The sequence below is a fragment of the Neophocaena asiaeorientalis genome, unplaced genomic scaffold (genome assembly GCF_003031525.2).
Source record: "Neophocaena asiaeorientalis asiaeorientalis breed wild unplaced genomic scaffold, Neophocaena_asiaeorientalis_V1.1 scaffold373, whole genome shotgun sequence".
Classification (NCBI taxonomy): Eukaryota; Metazoa; Chordata; class Mammalia; order Artiodactyla; family Phocoenidae; genus Neophocaena; species Neophocaena asiaeorientalis.
In genome coordinates, this window is record NW_020172993.1 from 590,670 (window position 1) to 604,096 (window position 13,427).

The 13,427-nt window shown below is 42.8% G+C and overlaps 1 protein-coding gene and 1 pseudogene across 4 annotated transcripts in view; one reads left to right on the forward strand and one right to left on the reverse strand.

Annotated features, from left to right (window-relative positions):
* Positions 1-13,427, reverse strand: part of NRCAM (neuronal cell adhesion molecule) — an 88,893-nt gene that overhangs the window by 49,719 nt on the left and 25,747 nt on the right. For all 4 annotated transcript variants that reach the window (XM_024742256.1, XM_024742258.1, XM_024742259.1 and 1 more), the window contains 3 exons: positions 11,977-12,108; positions 1,646-1,789; positions 364-475 (listed from right to left, as the gene is read on the reverse strand). In XM_024742256.1, coding sequence (XP_024598024.1) covers positions 364-475; positions 1,646-1,789; positions 11,977-12,108 — 388 coding nt within the window. The remainder of the gene's footprint in view (positions 1-363; positions 476-1,645; positions 1,790-11,976; positions 12,109-13,427) is intronic.
* Positions 5,943-6,061, forward strand: LOC112397936 (uncharacterized; annotated as a pseudogene).

Genomic DNA, 13,427 nt, shown 5'->3' on the forward strand with positions numbered 1-13,427 from the left:
GCGTCCGCCCCAAATGATATTTTATTATCAAGGAATGTCCCCCAACCTGTCCCTCTAGCCGCCATTCATGACGTCCCGGGTGATTGATGTCCGCAGCACTACAAAATACAGCCACCTTAATTTTTTTCAAAAACATTTACATATCCCTTTGGGATGGACAAAGCGTGCTGCCAAAGAGATCATCCATGTGACAGTATTTACCACAGAGTGAGTCGTTAATAAATATCTGTGAACACATTTAATAATTAATAGGATGGCTTCTGCCCTGCCTTTTTCCTATCCTCTGACTAAAACCCCACATATTGAGAAATTTGAAGGCTTTGGCAAATGTAAATATGATAAACAGATATGGCCACTACTTACCACTCGATGGTAGGTAGAGGAGACCCAAAGAAGGCACAGTCTAGTAAAGCCGGCCTGTTTGCAATGACTTGATAGAGTGTGTCTGCAGACGTAAGGATTCGTGGTGGCTCAGCTAAAAACGTTTTAGAAAGGTAAAGTAAATATTAAAATAAACACTTAGGCCCACCTGTATTTTATTGTATTTTTTTTCAGGCCATTAGAATTCATGTTAAGGCACAGCCAATGTATCTCTCCCCTTAGCACAGTATTTTAATAACTGATTTCTTTATCTATCTCTCCAACTACACTGTGAGTTCCTTGCAGGCAGGGAATGGGACTTTTTATTGTTTCCTCCCCATAACCCAGCACAGTGTCTGGCACAAAAAATAATGGCCAAATACATTTTTGTTGGATGACCGGCCCATCAGAACCTTGGGGTAATAACCGAGGTGGGTGTGGGGGTGTGGTGGCGAACATCCAAGCCGGCAGAAAAAAAGCAGAATGTTGATGACTCAAAACAGCACCAGAATCAAAATTGCTTCCTGTCCCTCCATCAACATCTTAAGGGCTCAGCTCTTCCTGTGATTTACTGACCTTCATTTCAAGCACAAAGGAAAAAATACCACATATTGGTTGGCTTCCTGACCCTAATTTTGTTTGAAAGGGAACCTACTCCACTTACAGAGGTGAAAGATAATTCCCCGGCATCATGAAAACAATTCTCACATAAATTCTTAACAAATTTGGTATTTTAGTAGTTTTGTCCCGTATGAGAAATACAATGTTGACATAAACCCGACCCTTTCAGAATATGTTTATGTCACCGTTTTCTAAACATATTGCTATGAATTGATAAATAAATGTACCTCGTGACTTAGGTCACAGCCGAACATTATGACGAATGACTTGCTTTCAAAAATCAGAGTCATGAAACTGTCATTCAACTTGTCAGTTTCTAAGGATGGAACAAGCAACCACATTCAGTTAGGAACAGCAGACCTACGCTGTTTTCCTTTTGACGGGTTGGACACAATGTAACCATCTATGAACAGAGCAGCCTCTTTGATTACCTCTACAATGAGGAATTTGCCATTGTCAAAACCATGTTATGAAAGAAAGTTAAGGCCAGACTGTAATTTCCTTTAGGGCAAGGTTTGTATCTTATCCATCTCTGTATATCCCTTACAGCTCCAAGTTCTGTGCCACTGCCTAGTAGATGCTTAATATATTTTTGCTGAATGAATGAAAAACAACAGCGGTCATTAATTTAACGTGCCATGTCTTTAACAAAGGGAGAGCTTACCCAGGACGTTTACAAACGCGTTTGCCAGTAAATATCCATATTCGTTAGAGGCATTACACTGATACACCGCACTTGATCTTTCTTGAACGTTTGAAAAAATAATGGTATCGCCATCTATTTTCCTGCTGGGGTCATCAGGGGCAACTGTTTGGGTGTAAAAATAAAAAGTATATATTCATTCCTCTTTGCTTAAAAGATGTAAAGCTTGAACTCTAATTTACAGGAAGTGGAAGACGGATCTGGGTATATGCAGTAAGAAAGAGAAGACCAACAACCCAAGCAGAAACCACAGTTTTCCTTCCTATAATGTAGTTATCACTTATCATCATGGGTATATGCTTGATAACCATTTAGTTTTAAATGGATTGATTCTTTTCAATATTATCTTGAGAGCCTCAGGGAAAAAAAGCAACACGTTAGGTGTAAACTAAAATACAAATTCAGAAGAACATTACCTTGTTCACAAAGAAGTTATGGTTATTTTTGAGAAGGCAAATTAATTATCAAGAGGAGACAGCAAAATCTACTCCAAAAATAGAGAACCTTTAGATCATCCAAACCTGTGTCTGTTAAGAGTCTCTTATTGAAACAGATTGATAAATAAATAAATATGTAAGCAAATATAGGGCTAATAATCAAATGTGAAAGTATGTATTTTCTTGTTTTGACAATTCCTGAGGCTGAAGTAGAAATAAATTAAGTGAGATTTCCCTTAAAGGCAGCCGTTTCAGCTAAATCTCTCAAATACTTAAAAAAATGTTAAGACCAGGACTGATCCTTACTGAAGCAGAATGGAACAGGTTGGTAATATAATATATGAGAATTCAGGCCAAGGCATGCCCAACAATTTGGAAGTGCTGTGCTATTGGACATAGTTTCCTTTTTGTGAACACTAAATCTTAGGCTGTGACATTACATGGTTTTAAAAGTAAACTAAGGACTTCCCTGGTGGCGCCATGGTTGGGAATCCGCCTGCCAATGCGGGGACACGGGTTCGAGCCCCGTTCCGGGAAGATCCCACATGCTGCGGAGCGACTAAGCCCGTGCGCCACAACTACTGAGCCTGTGCTCTAGAGTCCGTGAGCCACAACTACTGAAGCCCATGTGCCTAGAGCCCGTACTCCGCAACAGGAGAGGCCACCGCAACGAGAAGCCTGCGCACCACAAAAAAGAGTAGCCCCCGCTCACTGCAACTAGAGAAAGCCTGCGTGCAGCAATGAAGACCCAATGCTGCAAAAATAAATTAAAAAAAAAAAAGTACACTGAAAGGGGTAGTAGGTGTCTGTCTCAGCAGGCTGATCAAAATCAAATCTAAATAACAGCACCCATATATTCAGTATCCTGTGATAAACCATAATGGAAAAGAATATGAAAAAGAATGTATATATGTAAAACTGAATCACTTTGCCGTACAGCAGAAACTAAGGCAACATGGTAAATCAACTATACTTCAGTAAAGTAAATTAAAAAAATAAATAACAGCACCATTCCTTTTAAACTGCTCTTGCACCCGGAACCACTTAATAGCCTTTACTTTCATTCTAAACACGCTTTTTCCTCTTTTTTTTTTTTTTAAAAGATTTTTTTGATGTGGACTATTTTTAAAGTCTTTATTGAATTTGTTACAATATTGCTTTTTTTTTTTTTTTTTTTTATGTCTTGGTTTTTCAGCCACAAGGCACGTGGGATCTTAGCTCCCCCGACCAGGGATCGAACCCACACCCCCTGCATTGGCGAAGTCTTAAGCAGTGGACTGCCAGAGAAGTCCCCATTTTTCCTCTTTGATGGCAGGAAAAGGATGGGCACCTAAGACATATTTATCACTGCCTTTAGACTCCTTTATCACTTTAAAAAGCTTCAAATAGCAGGTTCGTCTGTGGTTTATTAATGAAAATAAATAATAAAAATAAATCAAACTATAGGTATTTATCCTTGTTTTATCACACATATTCAAAGTATCATGCCTACTTGTACTGCATTAGTTTCTGATGCTGAACAAGTTACTCTAAACTTACTGGCTTAAAAATCACACAAATTTACTAATGACACAGTTCTGTATGTAGTTGTATGCCTGACACTGACCACAATCAGTAGCTAATTTAGGAAATCATCTTAGATGCTCCAACTAGTTCAACTAGTGATAGGTGAGCCAAGATGCTTTGAGTTGGCATTTTAGCTCACATCCGCTGTTTATGACTCTAATGATTTCAAAATGGCCTTAAGGAACATGTTCTTTCTAACCAGAAGAAAAATACAAGTTGCAATTCCTTTGACAGAGAATAGATTTCCTCGGTAAATGACAGCAGAGGACTGACAGGCCACACTAGCCTAGGAAGTGGACTAGTGCTGCAGCCGGCAGCCAGGTACCCTGAGAATGCAGCATCCCTCAGGGCAGCCCGTGTTCCTTGTCCCACATCCCAAGTCTAGGACCATCGGGGGCCTTTCTGACACATACTCTCAGCAATGTCTTTCCGCTATCTCAGCAAGGCGTGCTGGCACAGAGCAGCATTTTGGGAATCCCTTTCTCTGTCAATTATTCTTAGCACTTTTGGACCCAGTAGTTGAGCACTCAGTGCTGGGCCTCCCACTGCCCACGCATGTCCATTCTGACTGCACCTCTGTGGACCCAGCAGGCAGTGGAGGGCCAGGAGTCCCTCCGAATTCCTTGAATATACTAAGCTCTTAAAAATAACATCACCAGGGCTTCCCTTGTGGCACAGTGGTTGAGAGTGCGCCTGCCGATGCAGGGGACACGGGTTTGTGCCCCGGTCCGGGAAGATCCCACATGCCGCGGAGCAGCTGGGCCCGTGAGCCATGGCTGCTGAGCCTGCGCGTCTGGAGCCTGTGCTCCGCAATGGGAGAGGCCACAGCAGTGAGAGGACCGTGTACCACAAAAAAAACAAAACAAAGCAAACAAACAAACAAAAAAATTATATCACCATGTGTTTAATGGGTATAGAGTTCTAGTTTTGCAAGATGACAAAGTTCTGGAGATCTATTTCATAATAGTGTGAATGTACTATAACACTACTGAACTATATGCTTCAAAATGGTTACGATGGTAAATTTTCTGTTATGCGTGATTACACTGAAGTAGAGTTGACTAACAGCGTCGCGCCAGTCTCTGCTGTACAGCAAAGTGACTCAGCTTTACACATACAGACATTCTTTTTTCAATAATCTGTTTTTGTGTGTGTGTTAGTTTCTGTTGTACACCAAAGTGAATCAGCCATATGCATACATATGTCCCCGTATCCCCTCCCTCTCGAGCCTCCCTCCCACCCTCCCTATCCCACCCCCTAAGTCATCACAAAGCACCAAGCCGATCTCCCTGTGCTATGCGGCTGCTTCCCACTAGCTATTTTACATTCCATTATCGTTTATCCGAGGAGATTGGATATAGTTCCCTGTGCTACACAGTAGGACCTGTTATGTGTTTTTTTAACCACAATAAAAAGTTACCTCACCATGAACACGGAAGACTAGTTCAATTCACAAAGCCAGTAGGACGATCTTCCCCTAGTAGGGATTCATCAAGCACAATATACACCATTTAAAAGAGATTTTATGTAGCCCACGGTTGCATTTTTTTTTTTTTTTTTTTGCTATCAATTCTTTCCAATGTTACTCTTTGCTTGAGAGGCATCTGAGTGTATCTGCCTTATTTCTGCTAAATGGTGCAGCCTCCAAATATTTATTTTTGGTGAGGTATTTAGAATTTAAATAAACCCTGAAGGTGAGAGTAATAAGAGTGGAAAAGCAGATACTTCTCCATGGGGGTTTGGTCTCCATTCTCCTTAAGCGCTTACTAAAGAAACACAAGCAAACCCAGGAACTCTCACAGTGACATATGGAAGCTCAATGGGTATTGCACAAAGAATCCAATTGCTAGTGCAGAGAGACTTGAAGACTTTGGACTCTGTGTCCTGGCTACTGGGTGGGAGTAACTCTCCAGGATCCAAACCCAAATTACCCAAAGGAATAAGAACTAATTCTGGGAATATTCAACTTCTATTGCCATAAATGCACACTGGGGAAAGAAACTGAAGAGCATAGAATTACCACCATACAACTTAAAGCCCCAAAGGTAAGGTTCAGAACTGGGGTGATAGTCTCCCAACAATGGTTTCTTTTATTCTACCTCTCCTGACACAGCTGGCCAAAACCATGATTGCTTCCAACATTTAGAAAGTGAGAACAGTAACAGTGAGCGCCACCTTACATGTAAAGAGTATTATCAAGTTTTAAAATATTTTTTATATCTATTGCATAATTTGATTTTAAAAAGAGCCTTGTGGTCTACGGCCATGCTACCCTGAATGCACCGAATCTCGCCTGATCTCGGAAGCTAAGCAAGGTCAGGCCTGGTTAGTACTTGGATGAGAGACTGCCTGGGAATATTGGGTGCTGTAGACATAAAAATAAAATAAAATAAAATAAAAATAAATTTGTGAAACATATTAAGTAGATAGTAGTATATGCACCTCGGAGATGAGAAACTACAGACTTAATGGTTTGTTCAATGCACAATTACTGCTCAGATTTTCTGAGTTAGTCTCCTTTATAAACATCTCCTGAAATCTGAACGTCTGAGCATAATGCAGAACAAATCTCTGGGGAAGAGATGACTTTTCTTCTCCATCTAGGCATTCTATCCCTTATAAGCGATGTCACTGAGCCCTTTCCTTTAAAAAAAAATTATTAATTAATTTATTTATTTTTGGCTACATCAGGTCTTGGTTGCTGTGCACAGGCTTTCTCTAGTTGCGGCGAGCGGGGGCTACTCTTCGTTGCAGCACGGGGCTTCTCACTGCGGTGGCTTCTCTTGTTGTGGAGCGGGTTCCTGCCCTGGTCCGGGAAGATCCCACACGCCGCGGAGTGGCTGGGCCCGTAAGCCATGGCCGGTGAATGCTTCAAGGAAAGTTAAAAGTAACCTGGCCAGTCCTGGAGAGACAGAGCTTTGGAAGATACTGAGATTAGGTCCCAGGCTCTTTTTGAATGAATTCTTCCGGCTGTGTAAAACAGTAGGTGCCAGGTCTGAAACACACAGTCACAAATCAGTAACACTGTATTTTGCTGGCACTTCCCTGGTGGTCCAGTGGGTAGACTCTGCACTCCCAATGCAGGGGGCCGGGTTTCAATCCCTGTTCAGGGAACTAGACCTCGCATGCATGCCATAACTAAAGACACAGACCTACTAGAGCATGGACTTGAGGATATGGGGAGGGGGAGGGGGAGGGGGAGGCTGTGACAAGGTGAGAGAGTGGCACGGACATATACACACTACCAAGTGTAAAGTGGATAGCTAGTGGGAAGCAGCCGCATAGCACAGGGAGATCAGCTCGGTGGTTTGTGACCACCTAGAGGGGTGAGACAGGGAGGGTAGGAGGGAGGGAGATGCAGGAGGGAAGAGATATGGGAATATGTGTATATGTATAACTGATTCACTTTGTTATAAAGCAGAAACTAACACACCATGGTAAAGCAATTATACTCCAATAAAGATGTTAATAAATAAATAAATAAATAAAAAGAACCATCAACTACTGAAAAAAAACTGAATTTTGAAGATCTGAGAATGTGCTACCGCATGCAAGGAATCTGGAGGTTTGGTGTGAATCTAGTTAATGAAGATTTAAAAAAAACAAAAAGATCCCGCATGCCGCAACTAAGGCCCAGCACAGCCAAAATAAATAAATAAAATACATATGGAAAAAAACCACTGTATTTTGCTAACAGAACCCAAGTCTGACCCCTCCCCCTCCTGATCTAGCTTCTCCTTTTACAGTCCTTATGCGCTCTTGGCAGCCAGAGCCCGCAGAGGTGGGAGGAGAGAGTGGCAATGTCCTTAGGTGATTGCCCACAAGTCAGGCGTGGGGAGGCTGTGTATCTGGTACTGTGGTGCCCTGATAATGTCTCTGTTGTGTTGAAGCTGGCGGTGATGTCAGGCACCTGGTGGGGATGCTGCACGATGATACGGCAGAAGCACAGCTATTCCCTGTTCCTGCCCCTTGGCAACTGGTCCACCCAAGGTTTCCGCAGCCGCTTAAGTAGACAGTGTCAGCAAGCCAGCCCATGCTCCCAGCTAACTTCTGGGGTCTACTCTAGTCTCCCCTTGAATCCTCACCATGCCAATTCTGTGCCACTATATACTATGGTAAATTTTGCTCTTTCCTGCTACCCCTGCCTCTCTGCCATCCTTCCTCCTTGCCCTGTCATTGCTGAATGCATCTGTGGGCTGCAAACTCAGCAAACTGCAGATGAAAAACAAGCCCCAGTCTCGTTTCCAGAATGGTACCCAAACCTCAAAGGCAGTTCTGTTCAGAGGCATCCGAATTCATGGGCAGGGTGGACAGGGGAGAAGCACGAGGCTCTTCGAATTCTACCTACTTGGGAACAGTTTTCTTCTTCATTTACTCCTTTTCCTGGATCAGGAGAGGTACACACAGGGTGGGACAGGTAGCGTTCACTTGGAACGTAGCTGTTTAAGACTTAGTATCTACAAATGAACTTATCTATGAAACAGACTCACAGACATAGAAAACAGACTTGTGGTTGCCAAGGGAGACGGAGGTGTGCGGGAGGGAGGGATTGGGAGTTTGTGATTAGCAGATGCAAACTATTATATAGTGAATGGATAGACAACAAGGTCCTGCTGTATAACAAAGGGAACTATATTCAACATCCTATGATAAACCATAATGGAAAAGAATATGAGAAAGAATGTATATGTACAACTGAATCACTTTGCTGTACAACAGAAATTAACACAACAAAGAGACTTCCCTGGTGGCGCAGTGGTTAAGAATCTGCCTGCCAATGCAGAGGACATGGGTTTGAGCCCTGGTCCAAGAAGATCCCACATGCCACGGAGCAACTAAGCCCATGCACCACAACTATTGAGCCTGCACTCAGAGCCCACGAGCCACAACTACTGAGCCCACGCACCACAGCTACTGAAGCCCACGTGCCTAGAGCCGGTGCTCCACAACAAGAGAAGCCGCCGCAATGAGAAGCCTGCGCACCGCAACGAAGAGTAGCCCCCGCTTGCCGCAACTAGAGAAAGCCCGCGCGCAGCAACGAAGACCCAGCGCAGCCAAAAGTAAAAAATATTTTTAAAAAAAGAAATTACCACAACATGGTAAATCAACTATACTTGAATACAATTTAAAACTTTTTTATATTAAACATTACAAAAATTTTTCATTAAAAATTAAAAAAAAAAAGACAGTGTCTAGCCAAGAAGTCATTCATCAGAAGCTGTAGGTGGACTATAGTGGCTGAGGGTGGGGATGGGTAACAGCGGTGGCCCTGCGGTACCATCGTGCAGACAGCTGTGAGGGTCCCCGCCAGGCGCCTCAAGCCCAATGTCACCTTTCAGTTCTGAGATTCCAAACAGTAATCCATGCACTTTTAGCTTGGCTACCAGATGTGGAGAAAGACACCTTCCAGGGACACTTCTCATCACCTCGGTATAAATACACAGCACCTGCTCCCAGCACTGTGGGGCAGCCTGGCGGCCACGGCCCCTGGCTTTGCTGCCAGGCCGCACGGTGTTTCTCTTGTTGCTCGTCCACCAGAATGACTGCTGTGAGGCACGCCAGAGGCCAAGGGGCCCTGGATCTGTAGGCACCGTGGAACTCTGATCTTACTCTGCTGAGCCTCCTGTTTTCCTTCCAGCGTGGACTTAACACATACTTTGGGGATGGAAGAAACGAACTGATTTGGAACCTGATTTGAAAGATTTTGTTCTGGACCCAATCAGATGATTCGGGGTTACAGCAGACAGCTTCCACTTGTCTCCAGGGACCGCTGTCCTGCACCCCCCCCGCCCCCAAAATGTAGGCTTTTCACTTTTGGTCCTCCCCCCCGATATTTCATTTAAAGGGGAGTGTCTATGAGTATAATTTCAAAGCTGACTTTTTAAAGTCTAGTTGACTTACAATATGATATTAGTTTCAGGTGTAGAACACGGTGATTCGATATTCCATATAAAGTTATAAAATACTGGCTATAGTACCTGTGCTGAACATTACACCCTTGAATCTTATTTTACACCTAGAAGTTCAAAACTCATTACAGCTGCAGTTACAGGGTTCCCTGAGAGGCACCACCTGTGCCCAGTCTGGAAGGCTCACAAGCTGAGCCAATCAGGAGGAAAGATCAGCTTCCTTATTTTATCTCCCCTCGTCCTTGTGTCACTGACCCACCTACATCTCCATTTTCCCCTGCTTATGATTGCATGCTGGCTGTGGAGCTTGAGGATTTATCTTTCCAACGTTCCCTGGCTCCCTGGCTTTCCTGCTCAGAAATGATGGATGTCCCCTCCCACCTGTCAGTTTCCCTGACCTCAGGGGCACATTTAACCTTCCATAAATTGGCACAGAGCCTCTGAGATGCAAAACACAGTGCCAACGTGCTGAGCACGCTCCAGCCTTTATTGCCATTCTGAACACATTCCTAAGAAAATCAGATACTCTACCAAAAAACTTATTTTTCAGTTCTGGGCTTTCTTCCACTTTTTCTCAGTTTTCACCTATTTGTCTCTGAGAGTGGCAACAGCTTCCCAATGCACAGCCCCAAAATACCCTCTGCAGTTTTTCGTGATCCTCATCCTAGTTAAAATTGGGAATGGAAATAGCCAAACCCGATTTGCTGGCCTCCTTAGTGTCGGTGTTATCCCGGGAACACACTTCCTTTTACAGTAAACACAGGCTGTCTGTTTCTGAGGATCCGATAAGGACTGTGTTGTGTGACACGAACTCCTAATAAACACTCATGGAAACGGGTCTCTCACCCCCTCTAGACCTGCAGTGGTAAGACCTTGATGGTGAGAAGAAGGGACGTGTCTCATTTAAAATCTGCCAGCAGCTTTCAGGTCCATCTTAGGGTGAAGACTTGCAGGAAAGCCAGTTTAATGGACCTTGTGGGTATGTAAGAGTGGAACCAATTTTTGATTCTGGCTTGGAGGCAAAATGTGGAGCTAAGCTGCTCTGCGTCATAAGGTTCTCTCTCTCTCTCTCTCTCTCTCTCTCTCTCTCTCTCTCTCTCTGGGTCTAAGAGACGGTCTGAACTTCAAGAAGGGGAAAATGTCCAAAAATTCACCTCTCAGTAGCAGCTGGTGGTAAGCAGGGTCAAGAAAAAGGAAAGGCAGTAGGCTCCCTGTGAATGGCCACGGGCCTAGGAATCCGGGAGCAGGAAGACGCATTATCCGTTTTAAGTTTTCTTTGCTATAATTCCCTTATATTATGCTCAAGCCTTTAACCAAGTTTTGTAAAACTGGTCTTTGTTGTGATTTAGAAGATTGATGGAAAGCCTGTGGTCACACTTTGGGGAACCGTTCCTGGCAGCAGGGGGGCAGCCTGGACAAGCTGGCTGAGAGACAGCTGGAGTGGTCCAGGGAAGGTGGCAGAAGAGGTGACACTTGGCAGCTAGGACCATATAGGTATCGCTCAAGGATGATCTCAGCAATACGGAGGGAGGGAAAACTGGTCAAAGATGGAGCACCCAGCGGAGGACTGGGGTCAGAGGATGTGTTCTTCTTTGGGTATTAAATGGGATGGTGACCTTTCAAGACTGGAGAACGTGGGAACATCTGGGCTCTACTTAAGAATGAAAACCTCTTTAAATTAAGACAGTTGTATTTCTTATTCTTGTCATATCCACTGTCTCTATTCCTAGCCTCCCCACCCATCCCCTCCGACTCCTGTGATGTTTCCACAAATCACTTGACATTTTGAACAAAGAAGATGATCTGAACTTTTCAGTGATGTTTATTTCTCACCCTGTCATTCTTCCCATGATCCATGTAAAAGCCAGAGGAAATACTGCCAAGTTCCAACAAGCACATACCGTTATGTTCATAGCATAAATGGGACTTCCCTGGTGGCGCAGTGGTTAAGAATCCGCCTGCCAATGCAGGGGACACGGGTTTGAGCCCTGGTCCGGGAAGATCCCATATGCCGCAGAGCAACTAAGCCTGTGCGCCACAACTACTTAGCCCACGTGCCACAACTACTGAAGCCCACATGCCTAGAGCCCGTGCCTCATAACAAAGAGAAGCCGCCGCTTGCCACAACTAGAGAAAGGCTGCGCGCAGCAATGAAGACCCAACGCAGCCAAAAAAGAAAATAATAGCATAAACGATTCGGTCATGATAAATTATATCTTAAGGTAGTAAAATTAAAATCTAAAGGTAATTTCGTGCCTCTGTTTAACTTATATATGGCTTCCTTCCTTAAGCCAAGTTATTTTATCACCACTTGTACCCTGTGGAGATGTCACTACGCTCTGAAAATATACTGCAATTGAAGCCACTCAAGGAAACTTACTTTCTATCGGGACTCCATTGAATAACCAGCTAATTCTGGGTTTGGGGTTGCCATTAGCTCTGCAGATCAGGGTTCCATCCTCTCCTGGGGACAGCACAAGATTTTGAGGTGCTATGATCCAGTATGGAGCCGCTTTGTGAGGAAAGGGAAAAAACCCACAAAAAATTGAATCAAATAAGTTATTCTAGCAAACTGAACTATCTTAATAAAAATAAGTATTTTGCAAAACATTTGTTAGTTTCATTTTTTTTAGAGTGAATAGATTTATGCTTCAAAGAACACTTCAGATTTTCAGAAGAATGTTTAAGAAGACTCAGTGACATCTATGTATTATTTCTAGAGCCTTTTGATTCAAATATCGTCATCTTGTTTTACATTACGTTAATCAGACATCGAAGAGGTAACAGATTTCTCTAACGTTGTAGAGGAATTTACAGGTACAGATAGGGCTAAGAAACGTGAATTTAAAATCTGAGCCCTGTAGAATACATACAATTATAAATCTGAGCCCTGTAGAATACACACAATTATAAATCTGAGCCCTGTAGAATACATACAATTATAAAATTGGGAAGCAGTTTTTAAAGCTTGGCATTTTTGGAAAGCTGCCAAGTTAGCATAGCGTGTTCTTATAAGCCCTTCATCAGCTTTCTCTTACAAAACCATGGAACAGATACCAAAACAAGAAATTAACATTGGATACCATCAGCTCAACTACACACTGTATGAGGATTTCCCCAATTTTTCCCCTAATGTCTTATTTCTGTCTCAGGACCCCGTCCTGGACACCACATTGCGTTTAATTGTCACATCTTCTTAGTTTCCTCCGATCTGGAAGTTTCTTGCTCTTTCCTTGTTTTTCATGAACCTGAGACTTTTAAAGACAACTAGTCAGTTATTTTGTAGAACATCTTTTTTTTTTTTCTCTCTCTAAACAATCAAGAGCTTTTTGGTTGTTTTTTGTAATAAGGAACATCCTCTTTTCAGCATTATCAGGACAGAAATGGAGAAAAGTGAATATATGTCAGTGTTAGTCATAAGTGTTACATATCAATGTTAATTACTAGCCCAACACTGTAAGTTCTCCATCATCTCTTTTTTTTCATGAAGAGTTTCTTCCTTGAACATCCTTCCAGACTTACAAAGGAGAACTAGTCAACTGAATTCTTTCAGGGATAAATCAAGCTTACTAAATTGATTAATCTTTGTATTTCTCCTAAGGTATGTTATCTACTTCTTATCTGTAACTAAAATATTTTGTGAAACATTTTCAACATGCACTCATTCCTAGAGAATGTTTCTACCAGTGACTACTGAATTCTCCTACAGATCAATGGGAAGGTTTTAAGTGAACAAAAGCTCTTCCATCTAAGGTCAAATTTAGTGATTTCTGAGTGAAGAACTCCTGAATTTTTAGATTATAATCACCATCCAACCACCGCCATCAGTAT